Raw genomic sequence first — 15,244 nt, forward strand, 5'->3', positions numbered from 1 at the left:
TATTTTCTGAATTTCCTTCAATAGATTTTTTTTTAAGAAAAAAATCCAGCAATTATTTGTATTCAAACGTTATATTATCTACATTATTATTTAAATTTTATTGAAATACATAAGGATTCAAACATGTATCCTTGTTGGTCATTTGCTGACAAACACTAAATCTACTCTTAGTTTTTCATCCATCAGATATCTACTAGATATACATGATATACTAAAATTTCAATGACTAATCCATATCTACATCTCAAAACTTTCTTGAACACCCTTTTCTCTGATAACAAAGGGCACACTCTCTAATCTCACTGTCTTCTCTTTGCTAGATTTTTTAGTTATTTATGGGAAGAATTTGTCTATCCCTTTTGTGAGGAATGGCCACTGAGGGAGAAAAGGAAGCTCGCCACATAGAAATGATGTCAACAGGCAAATACAGCCAGGTCTTAGATATGGTTGTTCCCTTCAAGGGAACTTCATGCCCGGTTTCCTTATGGTCTTTTGGTCACTTTCTGCTGGTTGTTTGTTGCCTGAGCATCTTACATGGAGCCTGACCACTCACATACTACACCATTAGATGCCCTTTCAGATCCAAACACTCTGTTAAGAGCCAAGGGAAGGTGGTTAACAGAAAGCATTCTGTCGGGAGACTACAATCCTAAACTCATCCTTCTCTGAGGTTGACAGAGCACCTTGGATCTACCTATATACCAGGAGACGTACAGTTTTGGGGGTATATGCATGTTTAAACTTCTATAAAAATATACTATAAATTCACTCACATGTGAGCTTCCAATTTCTCTTCATGAAGGAAATGCTGAATATCCTTAGGCCAAGAAAGCCATAATGCTTCTGTTTTCCATAGAAGTTGATGCAAACATTGGCAATCAAGACTGATAAGTCTAAGAGACTTCCCTGACAGTTCAGTGGTTAATACTCTGTGCTTCCACCACAGGAGGTGTCAGTTCAATTCCTGGTTGGGGAAACTAAGACCCTGAATGTGGCATGGTGTGGCCAAAAAAATACAGTTTAAAAAAAAAGAAGAAAAATAGTGAGAAGTCTGATGGGCATAAGCCTCTCTGTTCATTTGTTTTCCTGTCTTTTCAACTTTAGCCTTTCTCTCTATAAATTTCTGTCTTGTATGAATATACCTTGTGTCTCAAGCACCTGGAGGAGGAAGGGCTTTGAAACTGATTAGGCATCTGATTCATGATGTCTGGGGTTTGCTGTGTTACATGCCATTTTTACCTGCCTAGCCCCTTTCCCCTTTGGATTTGTAAGTTCTATTGTGATGCTATATTCTAGAGCAGAGGGGTATAGGTGTATAGGTGTACATCTCTTTGTGTATAGGTAGATCCAAGGTGCCCTGACAGCCTCAGAGAAAGATTAGTTTAGGATTCTAGTCTCTGGACAGAATGCTGTTAACCACCTTCCCTTGGCTCTTAACAGAGTGTTTGGATCTGAAAGGGCATCTAATGGTGTAGTATGTGAGTAGTTAGGCTCCATGTAAGAAGCTCAGGCAACAACCAATCAAACTTTCTCTAATAGGGCCAAATAAGTATGCAGCCTTTACAAGTGGGCCATACCATCTCTTCACAACTAATCACTTCTGCCACTGTAAGCCAAAACCAACCATAGATAATATAAAAATTAATGTGTGTATTCCAATAAAGCTTTATGGATATCAACATTTGAATTTCATATAATTTTTACATGTCACAAAATATTTTTTCAACCACTATAAAATGTAAAATTTATTCTAAGCTCATTGGCCCAAAAAAATAAGCAGGAGGCTAAATTTGGCTCATGGGCTGTGGTTTGCCAATTTCAGTTCTAGAATCCTAACTTCTAAGTTTATTTCCACAGAAGACTCTCTTCATACATAATATGTATTTCTCCTACTTAGCACACTGCATGGCAACTTCGTTTTCTTTTGGGACACTAACCCAATAGACCTCCAATCAATCTTTTCATAAAGATCTCCACATTTGGGTATCTACTGAATTCACTGACATGATCTTCTGGCATCTAACTCAATATTGTTCACTTAGTCATGTCCGACTCTTTGCGACCCCGTGGACTCAATATAGGATAATTTTTTACTTTCATAGGTTTCACGAGGGTGATGTGAGGAGGGACTTTCTCACATTGTTAAGTGAGCTGTTCCCTCACACATCTTGCATAGTATCATAAACAGGGAGATTCTTGGGAAGGCACTTGGGAAAGACAGGGCCTTTCCAGGAAGCATAACAGGGAGAAGGGATTTATGCACAGTTTATAGATAGAACAGTGAGGATTCAATTCATTCGGAATTCCAGAGACACAGTAGGACTTTCTCACCTTAAGGACTCCTGAACATCAACAACCTGGGAAGAAGGCGGCAATGGGGCACAACAGCAGAGGAACTTGTTTGTGAGTACTGGGACAACTTGGCTTTGGGAAAGTGAGTGAAGTCACTCAGTCGTGACCAACTCTTTGTGACCCCATGGACTGTAGCCTACCAGGCTTCTCTGTTCGTGGGCTTTCCCAGGCAAGAATACTAGAGTGGGTTGCCATTTCCTTCTCTAGGGGATCTTCCCAACCCAGGGATTGAACCTGGGTCTCTTGCATTGTAGGCAGACGCTTTACCGTCTGAGCCACTAGGGAAATATTTAGTCCCTCAAATAACTGAAGGTAGTATCTAAAGGGTTGGGTCATGCATCTCCCAGGGGCAGTTAAGAGCTTAAAGAAAGCTTACAGACTTACTGACTCATCAAGTGCACACAAAAGGCTTGGGAGGTGATTATTATATTCATCTTGCTGAGAAACATGATTTTTAAAGAGGTATATCTCATCATTATTAGGTTTACATTTCTAAATAAGAGATTGAGGTAAGCTAAAAACAAGATTTTGTCACAAGTACTTATAAGTGCTTACATTACTTTAATCAAGTGGTCAACAAGCTCTTTCCTTAATATGTATTGTTTTGAAAACTGAGAAAATGGAGGAAATTCCCTGGCAGTCCAGCAATTAGGACTTGGCACTTTCACTGCTGCAGCCCCAGTTCAATCTATGGTCAGGGAACTAAGATCCCACAAGCTACAAAACAGCCAAAAAAAAAAAAAAAGTACATGGAGGGTATAACATGTGGGTCACCAGGACCTCTAATCTTTAAAATGAGGATGTCCTCTGACAGTTCTAAATTGATAAATCTGATAGACAATGAACATGGCTTTCCATTTCTGTGAAAAACACAAGAAATTATCTGTGACTGTGATACTGAAAAGGTAAGATCTAGTACTCCAATCAGCATCATTTGGGAATTTTCCAATGCAGACAAACAAAAAGAGGGAGAAAATAGAGATAAGAAAATTAAAAATATTCATAGTTCTACCATAGAGATACTTTTACTTTATATATTCTTAGATGGTGTGTTCATATATAAAACATATATGATTTTAAGGGAAAAAAAACAAAATGCTTTTTAAAACTGCTTTATTAACTTCACAATATATAATGAACATTTCTCCATGCAACAGTTAAAACCTTCCTGCTGACAGAAACTTACAGATTGGGTCAAAAACACAACATTTAATTAGAATCTGGTAATAGGAAATGCGCAGGAAACAAGTTTAACACCAAAACGTTTACAACAAAGGTAACTCAAGAACATCTAAGTTGAGGAAGTGTCTCTTAACTTCAGGGAAAACATCAGGATTCAAGGCATAAGGCAAAACTCATCATGATGCTCATGGTAAGGGGGGTCAGTGCTAACTGCCCGAAGACTATGACTCAACTGCTTTTCCCTCAGCTTTTCCATCAGCTGCCTCACCTCCTCCCCAATCCTTTCCATATTCTCTTCTCTCATCCTTGCCTGTGGCTCGCCAAGCCTCTGAGTCACGTCCCATCTATAATGCAGGATGGGCTGCCTAACACGGAACCGCCTACGATTTCCTCTAGGTACATAATATTCACTAGCACCCGAAAGGAGGGCCATAGGTTCTCTTTTAATAGCATCTTGATCCTTTCCATCTTTTTTTTCATTCTCCTGGTTGGCATCTTCCATGCTGTGATTTTTTACTGCTCGTTCCTCTTTGGACGCCATTGCTCCTAGGAGACAAAAGACGCAACAAGGGGCTATTTTCTGGGTGGAACGATCAGCACCGAGGACAGAGGCCCTACTACGCACCTCTCAAGATTCCCAGTCCTGGTGGTCAAAGGCTTTTCAAATTTTCCTTTTCCCACCTGAGAGGCCTCCTACGCCCTCTAGGGGGCCCCCAGTCCGAGCACTGGCCCCCTCCTGCGCCCCAACCCACCATTTTCCCTGCCGATCCAGGCCCAGGTCTCTGCAGGCACCAAAATGGAGGACGGGGTTGCAGGTAGCATTTGGAGTCTTAGGGTTTTCCCCACGTTCCCCCCACGGCCCCCCCACTGCCCAACTGTCCCTCGCACCGACCTGGGCCTATCCTTGCTGTCTCCTGCTCCTCCTGATTCTTGCTGTAAGTGCGCCGCCGCAACACTTCGACTCGCAGACCTGCAGAGGGTCGGGGTGGGGGCAGGGGGCTGCTGCAGCCGGGCGCTCGGCCCCTTCCCGGGCCCAGGTCCCCTACCCCCAGCCACCCCCACCCAGTGTGCCCCGCTCCCACGCTCAACCGCCCGCTTCCCAGTCCCCACACCCCGCACCGACCACCATTTTTTCTACCCCAAGAAGATCGGGGGTGGGGCGGGGCTGTGGGAAAAGCTTGCTACGGTGCGAGAGGCAGGTGTTCGCAACGGGCTGTTGCCCCAAGGTCTCCCGGCCCGCCCCCCACCCCAGCCCCCGGGAAGGCCTGCCGCTTTCGTCTGCCAAATGCTGGGTCGCGGGGGGTGTGGGAGCTGCAGTCTCTACTCCGGGGCAACAGGACCCCCAGGAACGGTCCGCAGGCCGCGTCCGCTCGCCCACGCCACCTTTGTGGACCCCACTCCGGGTCTCTTACCTGCTCCCCTCGCGCCTGCCACTCTTGGGGGCCGCCCCGGCCCGCACTCCCCTCAGTGCCAGGCGGAGCAGGTACCAAGAAGCGAGTGGGTGACTGTCGGGTCTGACGCAAGAGCTGGGCGTGCAAGATTCGGTGCCACCCGGTCACGTGGGCATCCGTCACCGCGGAAGGCCACGCCCTCACCCCGCCCCTCCTACCCCAAGCCGGGGGTCTCGCAGAGCCGGACCCCGCGGGGACATCTCCCCTTGCACCCCACTGTTACCCACGCGCCCTACCCACCGCCCGGCCCCGTGACACTTCTCCAGGAGCCGGCCTCAGAGTTCTCCTTTCTTCATGTGTTCCTGGGTCTTTCTCTTCTGGCCTCAGAAGGGCAGTACTTTCCCAGGGGGCCGATGGCCATGCCCACTTCTCTTCTGAGGACTTGAGTTTTCCCTCTTGTTCCCAGGACACTCCTTCCACCTGCTGTCTTTGCTTCCAGTCTCTCTTTTCCTCCACTAAAACGAATAGAAGAAATAGGTCAGGAAAAGAGCCTAGGAGTCTGGATTTTGAAAAATTCTTAATATCTCTCTGTTTTGTTCCCTTTATTTTAAACAGGAGTCTGTGTACTTTTTAAAATCGTTTTTATTTGAAAAAGGGTTAAAGTTTGGGGAAAAGAACCCAAACACCTGTTTCTTCTGCTAAGTCGTTATATAAATATAGACTGTACAGGCAGCTACATTTTTAGAACTTGGAAAAGGACAGGGCAGCTGATGGTTCCTCTTGTGAGGGTCCCCTAGATTCATGAGGCCCTTCCATGAAGTGAGCCAATAAGTGCGTAGTGCAATAGAGCCTTATTTGTTTTTCAGAACTAAAAGAACAGCAGAAACTCTGTCACAAATTTCTGATTCAAAAGGCAGTAAGTATATCTGTTTGCAAATCGCATGATCATGTTGATAAATTCCTGAGGCATCTACAGTAAACCTACTATAGAACTAAGAATTTAATTTAGCAGACTTGGAGTTATAGATATACAGAAACTCAGTTGTGATCCTGTATGCTAGCAATGAACAATTGGAATTGGGGTAAATTTAAGAAAACATGAAGAAAACTTATACACTGAAAACCACAGAACACCACCGAAAAAAGCTAAAATCAAAATGAATGTGAAGATAAACCATGGTCCTTGATCCAGAAATTCAGTATTGTTAAGATATTAATTCTCTTTAAGTTGATCTATAAATTCAGTGCTTCCCTTGTAGCTCATTTGGTAAACAATCCGCCTGCAATGCAAGAGACCTAGCTTCCATTCCTGGATGGGGAAGATCCCCTGGAGAAGGAAATGGCAACCTACTCCAGTATTCTTACCTGGAGAATCCCATGGACAGAGGAGCCTGGTGGGCTACAGTCCACGGGGTGGCAAAAGTTGGACACGACTTAGCTACTAAACCACCATAAATTTAGTGCTGTCAAAATCATACTTGCAGCAGGCAACTTCATATAAATCGATAAACTTTGTTGTTTAGTTGCTAAGTCCTGTCTGACTCTTTGCGACCCCACGGACTGTAACTCACCAGGCACCTCTGTCCATGATGTTTCCCAGGCAAGAATGCTTGAGTGGGTTGCCATTTCCTTCTCCCAAATTGACAAACTTGCCCTCCCCCTAAATTTATATGGAAACGCAAAGAGCCTAGAACAGGCAAAATAATTTTGAAAAGAAAAACACAAATCTGGAAAATTGCATTATCTAAGTTCCAGACTTATGATGTAATTTTATAGAGAGTGGAATATATAGACACTGGACTTACAAAAATTTAAAACTACTCTTTGAAAGATATGGTTAAAAAATGAAATGGGAACCCGGGAGAAAATATTTATAATATGTGTAACCAACAAAAGGTTTGTATCCAGAAGATGCATAAAGAACTCAAATTTAAAAATAAAAAGGTAGCAATGCAATTAAAAATTATCAAAATAAATAATATACGAAAATTTTAAAAAAGATGATCAGAATGAACAAAAATGTCACAAAAGTACATATACCAGTTACCAATGAGCTCATGGAATGATGCTGAATCTCATTAATCATCAGGAAAATGTAAAAAAAAATACAGAATAAAATATCACTGTATACTCATCAGAGTAGCTAAAATTTAAGTCTGACAATCTTAAGTATTTTTGAGGATATGGACAATTGGAATTCTCATTCATTGCTAGTAAGAAGTTCAATCACCTTGACAGATTTTAACAGTTTGTTGAAAAGTTAGACTTACACTTAACCATCTGTCCTGGAAATTCCACTCTTAGGAATTTTCCCAAACAGAATTTAAAATATATTTCCTCAGAAAGACTTGCACAGGAATGCTCATAGCAATTCCACTTATGATAGCCCCTAAATGGATACAGTCCAAAAGTCCATCAAGAAATGAATGAAAAAATTGTGATGCATTCATGCATTAGAATACTTTGAAGCCATAGAAAGGGACAAAGTACTGGTACAAGCAATGACAGAGATGCATCTGAAAAAATATATGTAGGGAACGTTCAGTTCAGTTCGGTTGCTCAGTCATGTCCAACTCTTTGCAACCCCATGAATTGCAGCACGCCAGGCCTCCTTGTCAATCACCAACTCCCGGAGTTCACTCAAACTCACGTCCATCGAGTCGGTGATGCCATCCAGCACTTAGCTTTCTTCACAGTCCAACTCTCACATCCATACATGACCACTGGAAAAACCATAGCCTTGACTAGATGGACCTTTGTTGGCAAAGTAATGTCTCTGCTTTTGAATATGCTATCTAGGTTGGTCATAACTTTTCTTCCAAGGAGTAAGCATCTTTTAATTTCATGGCTGCAATCACCATCTGCAGTGATTTTGGAGCCCCAAAAAATAAAGTCTGACACTGTTTCCCCATCTATTTCCCATGAAGTGAAGGGGCCAGATGCCATGATCTTAGTTTTCTGAATGTTGAGCTTTAACTTTTTCACTGTCCTCTTTCACTCTCATCAAGAGGCTTTTTAGTTCCTCTTCACTTTCTGCCATAAGGGTGGTGTCATCTGCATATCTGAGGTTATTGATATTTCTCCTGGCAATCTTGATTTCACCTTGTGCTTCTTCCAGCCCAGCGTTTCTCATGATGTACTCTGCATAGAAGTTAAATAAGCAGGGTGACAATATACAGCCTTGACATACTCCTTTTCCTATTTGGAACCAGTCCGTTGTTCCATGTCCAGTTCTAACTGTTGCTTCCTGACCTGCATACAGGTTTCTCAAGAGGCAGGTCAGCTGGTCTGTGATTCCCATCTCTTTCAGAATTTTCCACAGTTTATTGTGATCCACACAGTCAAAGGTTTTGGCATAGTCAATAAAGCAGAAATAGATGTTTTAGGGAAATTTACCATATACAAAATAGTGCATTCTGCATGATTCTATTTATATAAAGTTCTAGAATAGACAATATGTATGCAGATTGGCAAGCAACAATTAGAACTGGACATGGAACAACAGACTGGTTCCAAATTGGGAAAGGAGTACATCAAGACTGTATATTGTCACCCTGCTTATCTAACTTATATGCAGAGTACATCATGCGAAATGCCAGGCTGGATGAAGCATAAACTGGAATCAAGATTGCTGGGAGAAATAGCAATAACCTCAGATATGCAAATGATACCACCCTTCTGGCATCAAGCAAAGAAAAACCAAAGAGCCTCTTGATGAAAGTGAAAGAGGAGAGTGAAAAATCTGGCTTAAAACTCAACATTCAGAAAACGAAGATCATGGCATCTGGTCCCATCACTTCATGGGAAATAGATGGGGAAACAATGAAAACAGTGACAGACATTATTTTCTTGGGCTCCAAAATCACTGCAGATGGTGACTGCAGCCATGAAATTAAAAGATGCTAGCTCCTTGGAAGAAAAGCTATGACCAACCTAGACAGCATATTAAAAAGCAGAGACATTACTTTACCAACAAAGGTCAGTCTAGTCAAAGCTATGGATTTTCCAGTAGTCATGTTATGGATGTGAGAGTTGGACAATAAAGAAAGCTGAGTGATGAAGAATTGATGCTTTTGGACTATGGTGTTGGAGAAGACTCTTGAGAGTCCCTTGGACTGCAAGATCTAACCAGTCCATTCTAAAGGAAATCAGTCCTGAATACTCATTGGAAGGACTGATGCTGAAGCTGAAGCTCCAATAATTTGGCCACCTGATACGAAGAACTGAGTCCTTGGAAAATACCCTGATGTTGGGAAAGTCTGAAGGCAGGAGGAGAAGGAGACGACAGAGGATGAGGTGGTTGGATGGCATCACTGACTCAATGGACATGAGCCTGTGCATGTTCCGGGAGTTGGTGATGGACAGGGAAGCCTGGCTTGCTGCAGTCCATAGGGTCACAAAGAGTCGGACATGACTGAGTGACTGAACTGAACTGAGAAGAGGCAAAACTATATTGATGTAAACTGAATTAAAACAATGTTTGCCTGACTTGAAACTTCAAGTTTTTCTGACTGTAAAAGGGGCATAACAGAACTTTCTCAGCTGAGGGAAATGTTCTCTATCTTGATGGGGTAGTGACTCCACTGGCAAATATGTTTGTTGAAATCATTGAACTGTATAATTAAAATGCCTGTGTATCTTATTGTATGTAAATTATACTGAATAAAGGTAAACTAAAAGTCAAATATCTAGGAAAAGCATAATTAAATACTTGCAAGACCTCTACACTGAAAATTATAAAATAAATTTGAAAAACATTAAAGAAGACCTAAATAAGTGTAGAAATATGGATTGGAAGACAATATTTTAAAGTTGCCAATTATTGCAAAATTGATCCATAAATTCAATGCAATCCATATAAAATCTCAGCAGATTATTTTTCTGTAGACAAGCAGAATCCCAACTATGTATATGAAAATGTAAATAAAGAACCAAATATAACCAAGACAATTTTGAAGAAGAGCACTCCAAGATTTCCATACAAGATATCAAGCTTAATACAATGCTATAGTGAAGAAATAGTATGATATTGTCTCAAATATTAACATATATATGTTCATTCACACACACACACACACACACGTGAAACTTACCTACACATACTATCCTTGATTTATGGCAAAGATGGACAGTGCAGTGGATAAGGATTTTTTTTAAGTCATAGCAGATCAGTTGAATAACCATGTGTGAAAAATGTTTATTAACTCCACCTTAAGTAATACACAAAAATAAACTCCCAGTGGATTGCAGACCTAAATGAGAAAGGTAGAAATATCGTTCTAAGGCAAAGTACAGAGGAAGTCGTCTTTGTGACTTTGGAGTAGGCAGTGTTCTTGAAAGGACACAAAAAGGACTAATAACAAGTATTAAAAATATTACAAATTGTATTTTTTAATATTGGAAACTTCTATTCTTGAAAAGATATCATCAAAAGAATAAAGAAGCAAGCCCTAAACTAGGAAAAATTTTTGTAACATATATCTGAGAAGTGATTTGTATCTATAGAGTATAAATAACTTTTACAAATGAATAAGAAAAAGACAATCCAATAGAAAAATGAGTGAACACCTTAAAATAACAGGTCAAAAATCAGAATATCCAAATGTCTAATACATTTGTGAAAATGTGCTCAACTTCATTAGTGTTCAGAGAAATGCAAATTAAAACCAAAATGTGATACTGCTAAATGCCACCCAGAATGTCTAAGCTAATAAAGACAAAAAAACAAGTGTACAGGTGTTTTACAAGTACAATTAGAGCTGGTATTACCACTTTGGAAAACTGTTTGAAAAATATATAAAGGTAAGCATATGTGTACTCTATGCCCCAGCACTCTCATTCTACATATACCCATAATAAAAAGTGTGCATTGTTTTGCCAAACAACATTTACACACACGTTCATAATCTGTGTTAGTTTCTTAGTCATGTTTGACTCTTTGCAAACCCATGGACTGTAGCCCACCAGGCTCCTCTGTCCATGGGATTTTCCAGGCAAGAATACTGGAGTGGGTTGCCATTCCCTTCTCCAGGGGACCTTCCTGACCCAGGGATCAAACCCAGATCTCCTGCATTGCAGGCAGATTCTTTACTGTCTGAGCTACCAAAGAAGCCCATAATAGCACTTTTTAAATTGCCAAAAATTAGCAAGTACCCAAATGTTCTTCATCAGGAAAAGGTATTGCTTAACTGTGTATTTAAACAGTGGAATATTATTCAGCAATAAAAACGTGCACATTACAACTACACATAATATGAATGGATCTCACAAACATAATAGTGAAATATTGAAATAAAGCCAGAGTGAGTTTGTATGGATTTTGACACAGGCATAGCTATCTATGATGCTGGGCACTTTTGGGTAATGACTGGAATGAAATTTCTACAGTGTTGCTAATGTTCTGGCTTTTTTGTTTTGTTTTGAGTGTTTGTTAAATAGTTCTAGTTTGTAAAATTTTACTGAGCTGCATATTTATAATTTGGGCACTTTTACATATGTATTTTTTACTCTATTAAGAAGTTCCTTAAATGCCAAACTTACATCATTCTCATAGTAAACTGTTAAAAAAAATTGCACACTGTTGGTGGATATGTAACTTTGTACATTCTTTTTAAAAAATTATTTTATTGAAGTACAGCTGATTTGGAATGTTGTACTAATTTCTACTGTATAGTAAAATTATTCCATTATACATACATATATATATTTACATATACATTATTTTTCACATTCTTTTCCATTTTGGTTTATCACAAGATATTGAATGTAGCTCCCCGTGCTATACAATAGGAACTTATAGTTTATCTATAATTTGGTAATTATTTCCGGAGAACTATTTGTTTATCTATAATTTGGTAATTATTTCTGGAGAACTATTTGACAGTAATTATTATATGAAATGTCCATATTGTTTGATATAGTCACTTAATTCTTTACATTCTATTCTACAGAAAAAAATAAACATGTGTAGAAAGAGCTGCACATAAAGATGTTCTTTGTTGTAAAACAAAGCAAAATAATAGAAAAAACAAAATATACAAATGTAGATTATTAAGCTTAAAAAAGTCATTGCCTATCTACATAACTGAGTTCTATTAAACAGTAAAAATACACTGTAAAAGTGTATTTGATGATAAAGAATGCTTTTCATGATTTACACTTTAAATAATAGAAAAGTAGATTAGAAATAATATACTCAATGGGATTATAATATTAATCTATATGCATATACATATAAACATAAAATGTAATAAATAAAATATAATCAACCCTTATTTCTGAATATTCTTATATAATCAGTATTAAAGCAAGCAATTTCTATACATAAAACCACCAGAAACAAACATAGCAAATAACAAACTAGGAAACAGACACAACATATATTATTAATTCATTTTAACCTTATTTTTTCATGCTTCAGAAAAAAGTGATATGGAAAAATTCTTCCTTTCCAGATGGAAAATCTATCACCCTCTTCACAAGTTTGTTTAAGATACAAGATAAACCACTTTAATAGAGACCCCCGAAAATACAATGGTTCAAATAAGAGGGAAGTGTATTTCTCTCAAACAAAATAGTCTAGAGATAGAAAGGGACTTTTGGGCAGGTGAATTTGTCTGCTGTATGAAGTCAGGTGCCTTCTATCCTGTTGCTCTGCTATCTCCAAGAGCATTGTCTTTATTCTTCATCTGAGTTCTAGGACACAGGAAGGAGGAAAGACAAAATAGTAGGCAAACAATTCCCTTTTTTTTTTAAGAGTTTTTTTTTTTTAATGTGGACTATTTTTAAGTCTTTATTGAATTTGTTACAATATTGTTTCTGTTGTTTTTTGTTTGTTTGTTTTGTTTTAGCCATGAAGCATGTGGGAGCCTAGCTTTCCAACCAGGGATTAAACCCACACCCCATGCACTGGAAGGTGAAGTATTAACTGCTGGACCAGCAGGGAAGTCCCCCTTTTTAAAAGTGATACAGTAGTTGCATGCTCCACATCTGCTCATATCCCATTGCAAAGAACTTGAAAAAAAGACATACTGTACTTCATATTACAAGACAGGCTTTCAGCTACAAGAGAGGCTGAAAGTGTAGGGAATGTAATTTCTAGTTGAGTGATCAAGAGTTCTAAAATATTGGGAAAAGAAATCCTGTCATTTAGAGGAAGATAGAGAAAATTGTCACTAGGGACAATTAGCAGTCTTGGGTAAAAGGAGGGATGACAATAAAGTTAACAATCATCAGCCAAATTTTGGTAAAGTTGATCATCTTGGATACTACATCCACACAACTCTGTTTAGAGCAAAACAAAGTTTTCTCTATGTCTAAGAAAAGTCAACTGGGTAAATATTAGTGTGGTATACAGAGATTCTGATCATCCATATTTACTGTAATTTTGTCATATTAATTTTTTGTGAGCATCATTGATTATTTCCTTAGGATAGACACCTAAAAATAAATTTATGGGCTCAAGGGGCACCCATATTTTAAATGCAAATGCCTGAGTTTTATACATAAAAGTAAAAAAGAAATTCAGTTTTATTACCTGGAAATAAGTGAGAAAGTCCTTGGAGGAGTGCAGAGCACAAACTTCCTGACTTCATGTCATAAAGAGCTTGCATTGAACCTGCTTTAAGACCATAGACACCATCAACAGACTTAAACACCTATAAAGGAGGACTAAGGGGCCCTGTACTCACAAGGCAGCATGACATAGGCCAGAGTAATTAGTGGTAACCATAGCAGGCCTGGCTTCAGTCAGACAGTTCTCCTCTCTTTCCCACCCTGCTTCTAGGTCCTGCCCATGTGCTGAGGCCTAGGTCATGGTCCTTTTCCTCTTTGAGGCTTTGTATATTTCAAGCCAACCTGGCCATTGCTATCTTCTAGCTCCTATAGGCTTGGCAGTTCACCCTTTCCTTTAGCTTTCTCCAAATGGCCTCATGCAAAGGGGTATTTGATCTACCCAGAGACAGTATATCTTTCACCAGGGAGTTCCCTCCTCTGAGCACACAGGGCAGTGCTGGGTATCTGAAGGGGCCCCAAAATATCAATTGATTCAACTGTGAACAAGGTGAAGGAATTGAATGGAGAATATAGGAGAGAACATAGGGGTATATGGAGACCGTCTTCATTCTAAAACCTGGGTTGGCCCCCAGATTCAATACTAACCAGCTGTATAACCTTGGACACTTTACTAAAATCTCTCAAAAGGGGAAAGAGAGATGAGGGAAGAACACCAGAGAATAGTGTGCCATAATAGTTCAGATGCAAAGTCAGAAGGGCCTAAACCAGCATTATGACAAATTCAGCTGTCACAATAAAGGAAGCTTACTGGCTATCAAAGGGGTAACATTCAGACAAGGTTTTGAAATTTCAAGAAATAATGACTGGAGAAGTTAATATGATAGGTTGGATTAATTAGTGTTAAAAGCACAAGCTCTCACTCAAAGATGACTATAAAATATATAACTATAAAAGTCAAGTTGGCCCCCATAGACCTGTGGTCACCAAATAGTATTATTTAGATAAGGAGAAATTATGGAGTCAGTATTTTAATTTGCTAGATACAGCTGCTGATTTTTAGGATTAGAGGAAAGAGGATGAGGTTGAACCATGAGTGGTAGTTAGCAAAATCCAGACTGTGAGAAACCCTACAAATGAAAAGTCCAAGTTCTTCCACAGATAATTTGTAAGGAAAAAAAGAGAGAGAGATTGAGGAAAAAGCCATACATTAAGAGATTTTAAATAAACATAATTTTTTAAAGAGCAAGAATATAGTGTACAGTTATGTACATTTGGAAGATAAAACCTTAAAGAAACCAAAGAAAGTGATTACTATAAAAGTAAGAATAGTAGTTACTTATAGGGGGAAAGGGCTTCCCTGGTAGCTCAGCTGGTAAAGAAGCTGCCTGCAATGCAGGAGACCTGGGTTCGATGCCTGGGTTGGGAAGATCCTCTGGAGAAGGGAACAGCCACCCACTTCAGTGTTCTGGCCTAGAGTATTCCATGGACAAGAAGCCTGGAAGGCTACAGTCCATGGGGTCACAAAGAGTCAGACATGACTGAGCAACTCTCACTTCTAGGGGGAAAAGGGGAAGTTTCATATAGGGTGGGGCACCTAGAATGGCTTCTAGGGTAGCTGAAAAAGTTCTATTTATTGATCTGAATTATGATTACAGAAGTGTTCACCTCATAATATTTCACTGACCTATACGTTTTAAATGTTTCTGGGCTATATCTTATAATAAAAATACTTTAAAACCTACGAGTTTTCTTTTTTTGGCATGAGTAAGATCTAAGATAGCTTTTTAAGATTCAAGACATGATAG

The 15,244-nt window shown here is 39.5% G+C and overlaps 1 protein-coding gene across 1 annotated transcript; it reads right to left on the reverse strand.

Moving 5' to 3' along the window:
* Nucleotides 1-3,448: 3,448 nt before the first annotated feature.
* On the reverse strand, nucleotides 3,449-5,074 carry LOC120881353 (protein BEX2-like). The gene is made up of 3 exons (XM_040265014.1): nucleotides 4,947-5,074; nucleotides 4,427-4,504; nucleotides 3,449-4,080 (listed from the first exon to the last, which is right to left on the reverse strand). Exon 3 carries the CDS (start codon nucleotides 4,073-4,075, stop codon nucleotides 3,689-3,691), a length of 387 nt encoding a protein of 128 aa, XP_040120948.1. The 5' UTR covers nucleotides 4,076-4,080; nucleotides 4,427-4,504; nucleotides 4,947-5,074; the 3' UTR covers nucleotides 3,449-3,688.
* Between the last annotated feature and the right edge of the window lie 10,170 nt (nucleotides 5,075-15,244).

The sequence above is a fragment of the Oryx dammah genome, unplaced genomic scaffold, assembly GCF_014754425.2.
Source record: "Oryx dammah isolate SB20612 unplaced genomic scaffold, SCBI_Odam_1.1 HiC_scaffold_23, whole genome shotgun sequence".
NCBI classification, from domain to species: Eukaryota; Metazoa; Chordata; class Mammalia; order Artiodactyla; family Bovidae; genus Oryx; species Oryx dammah.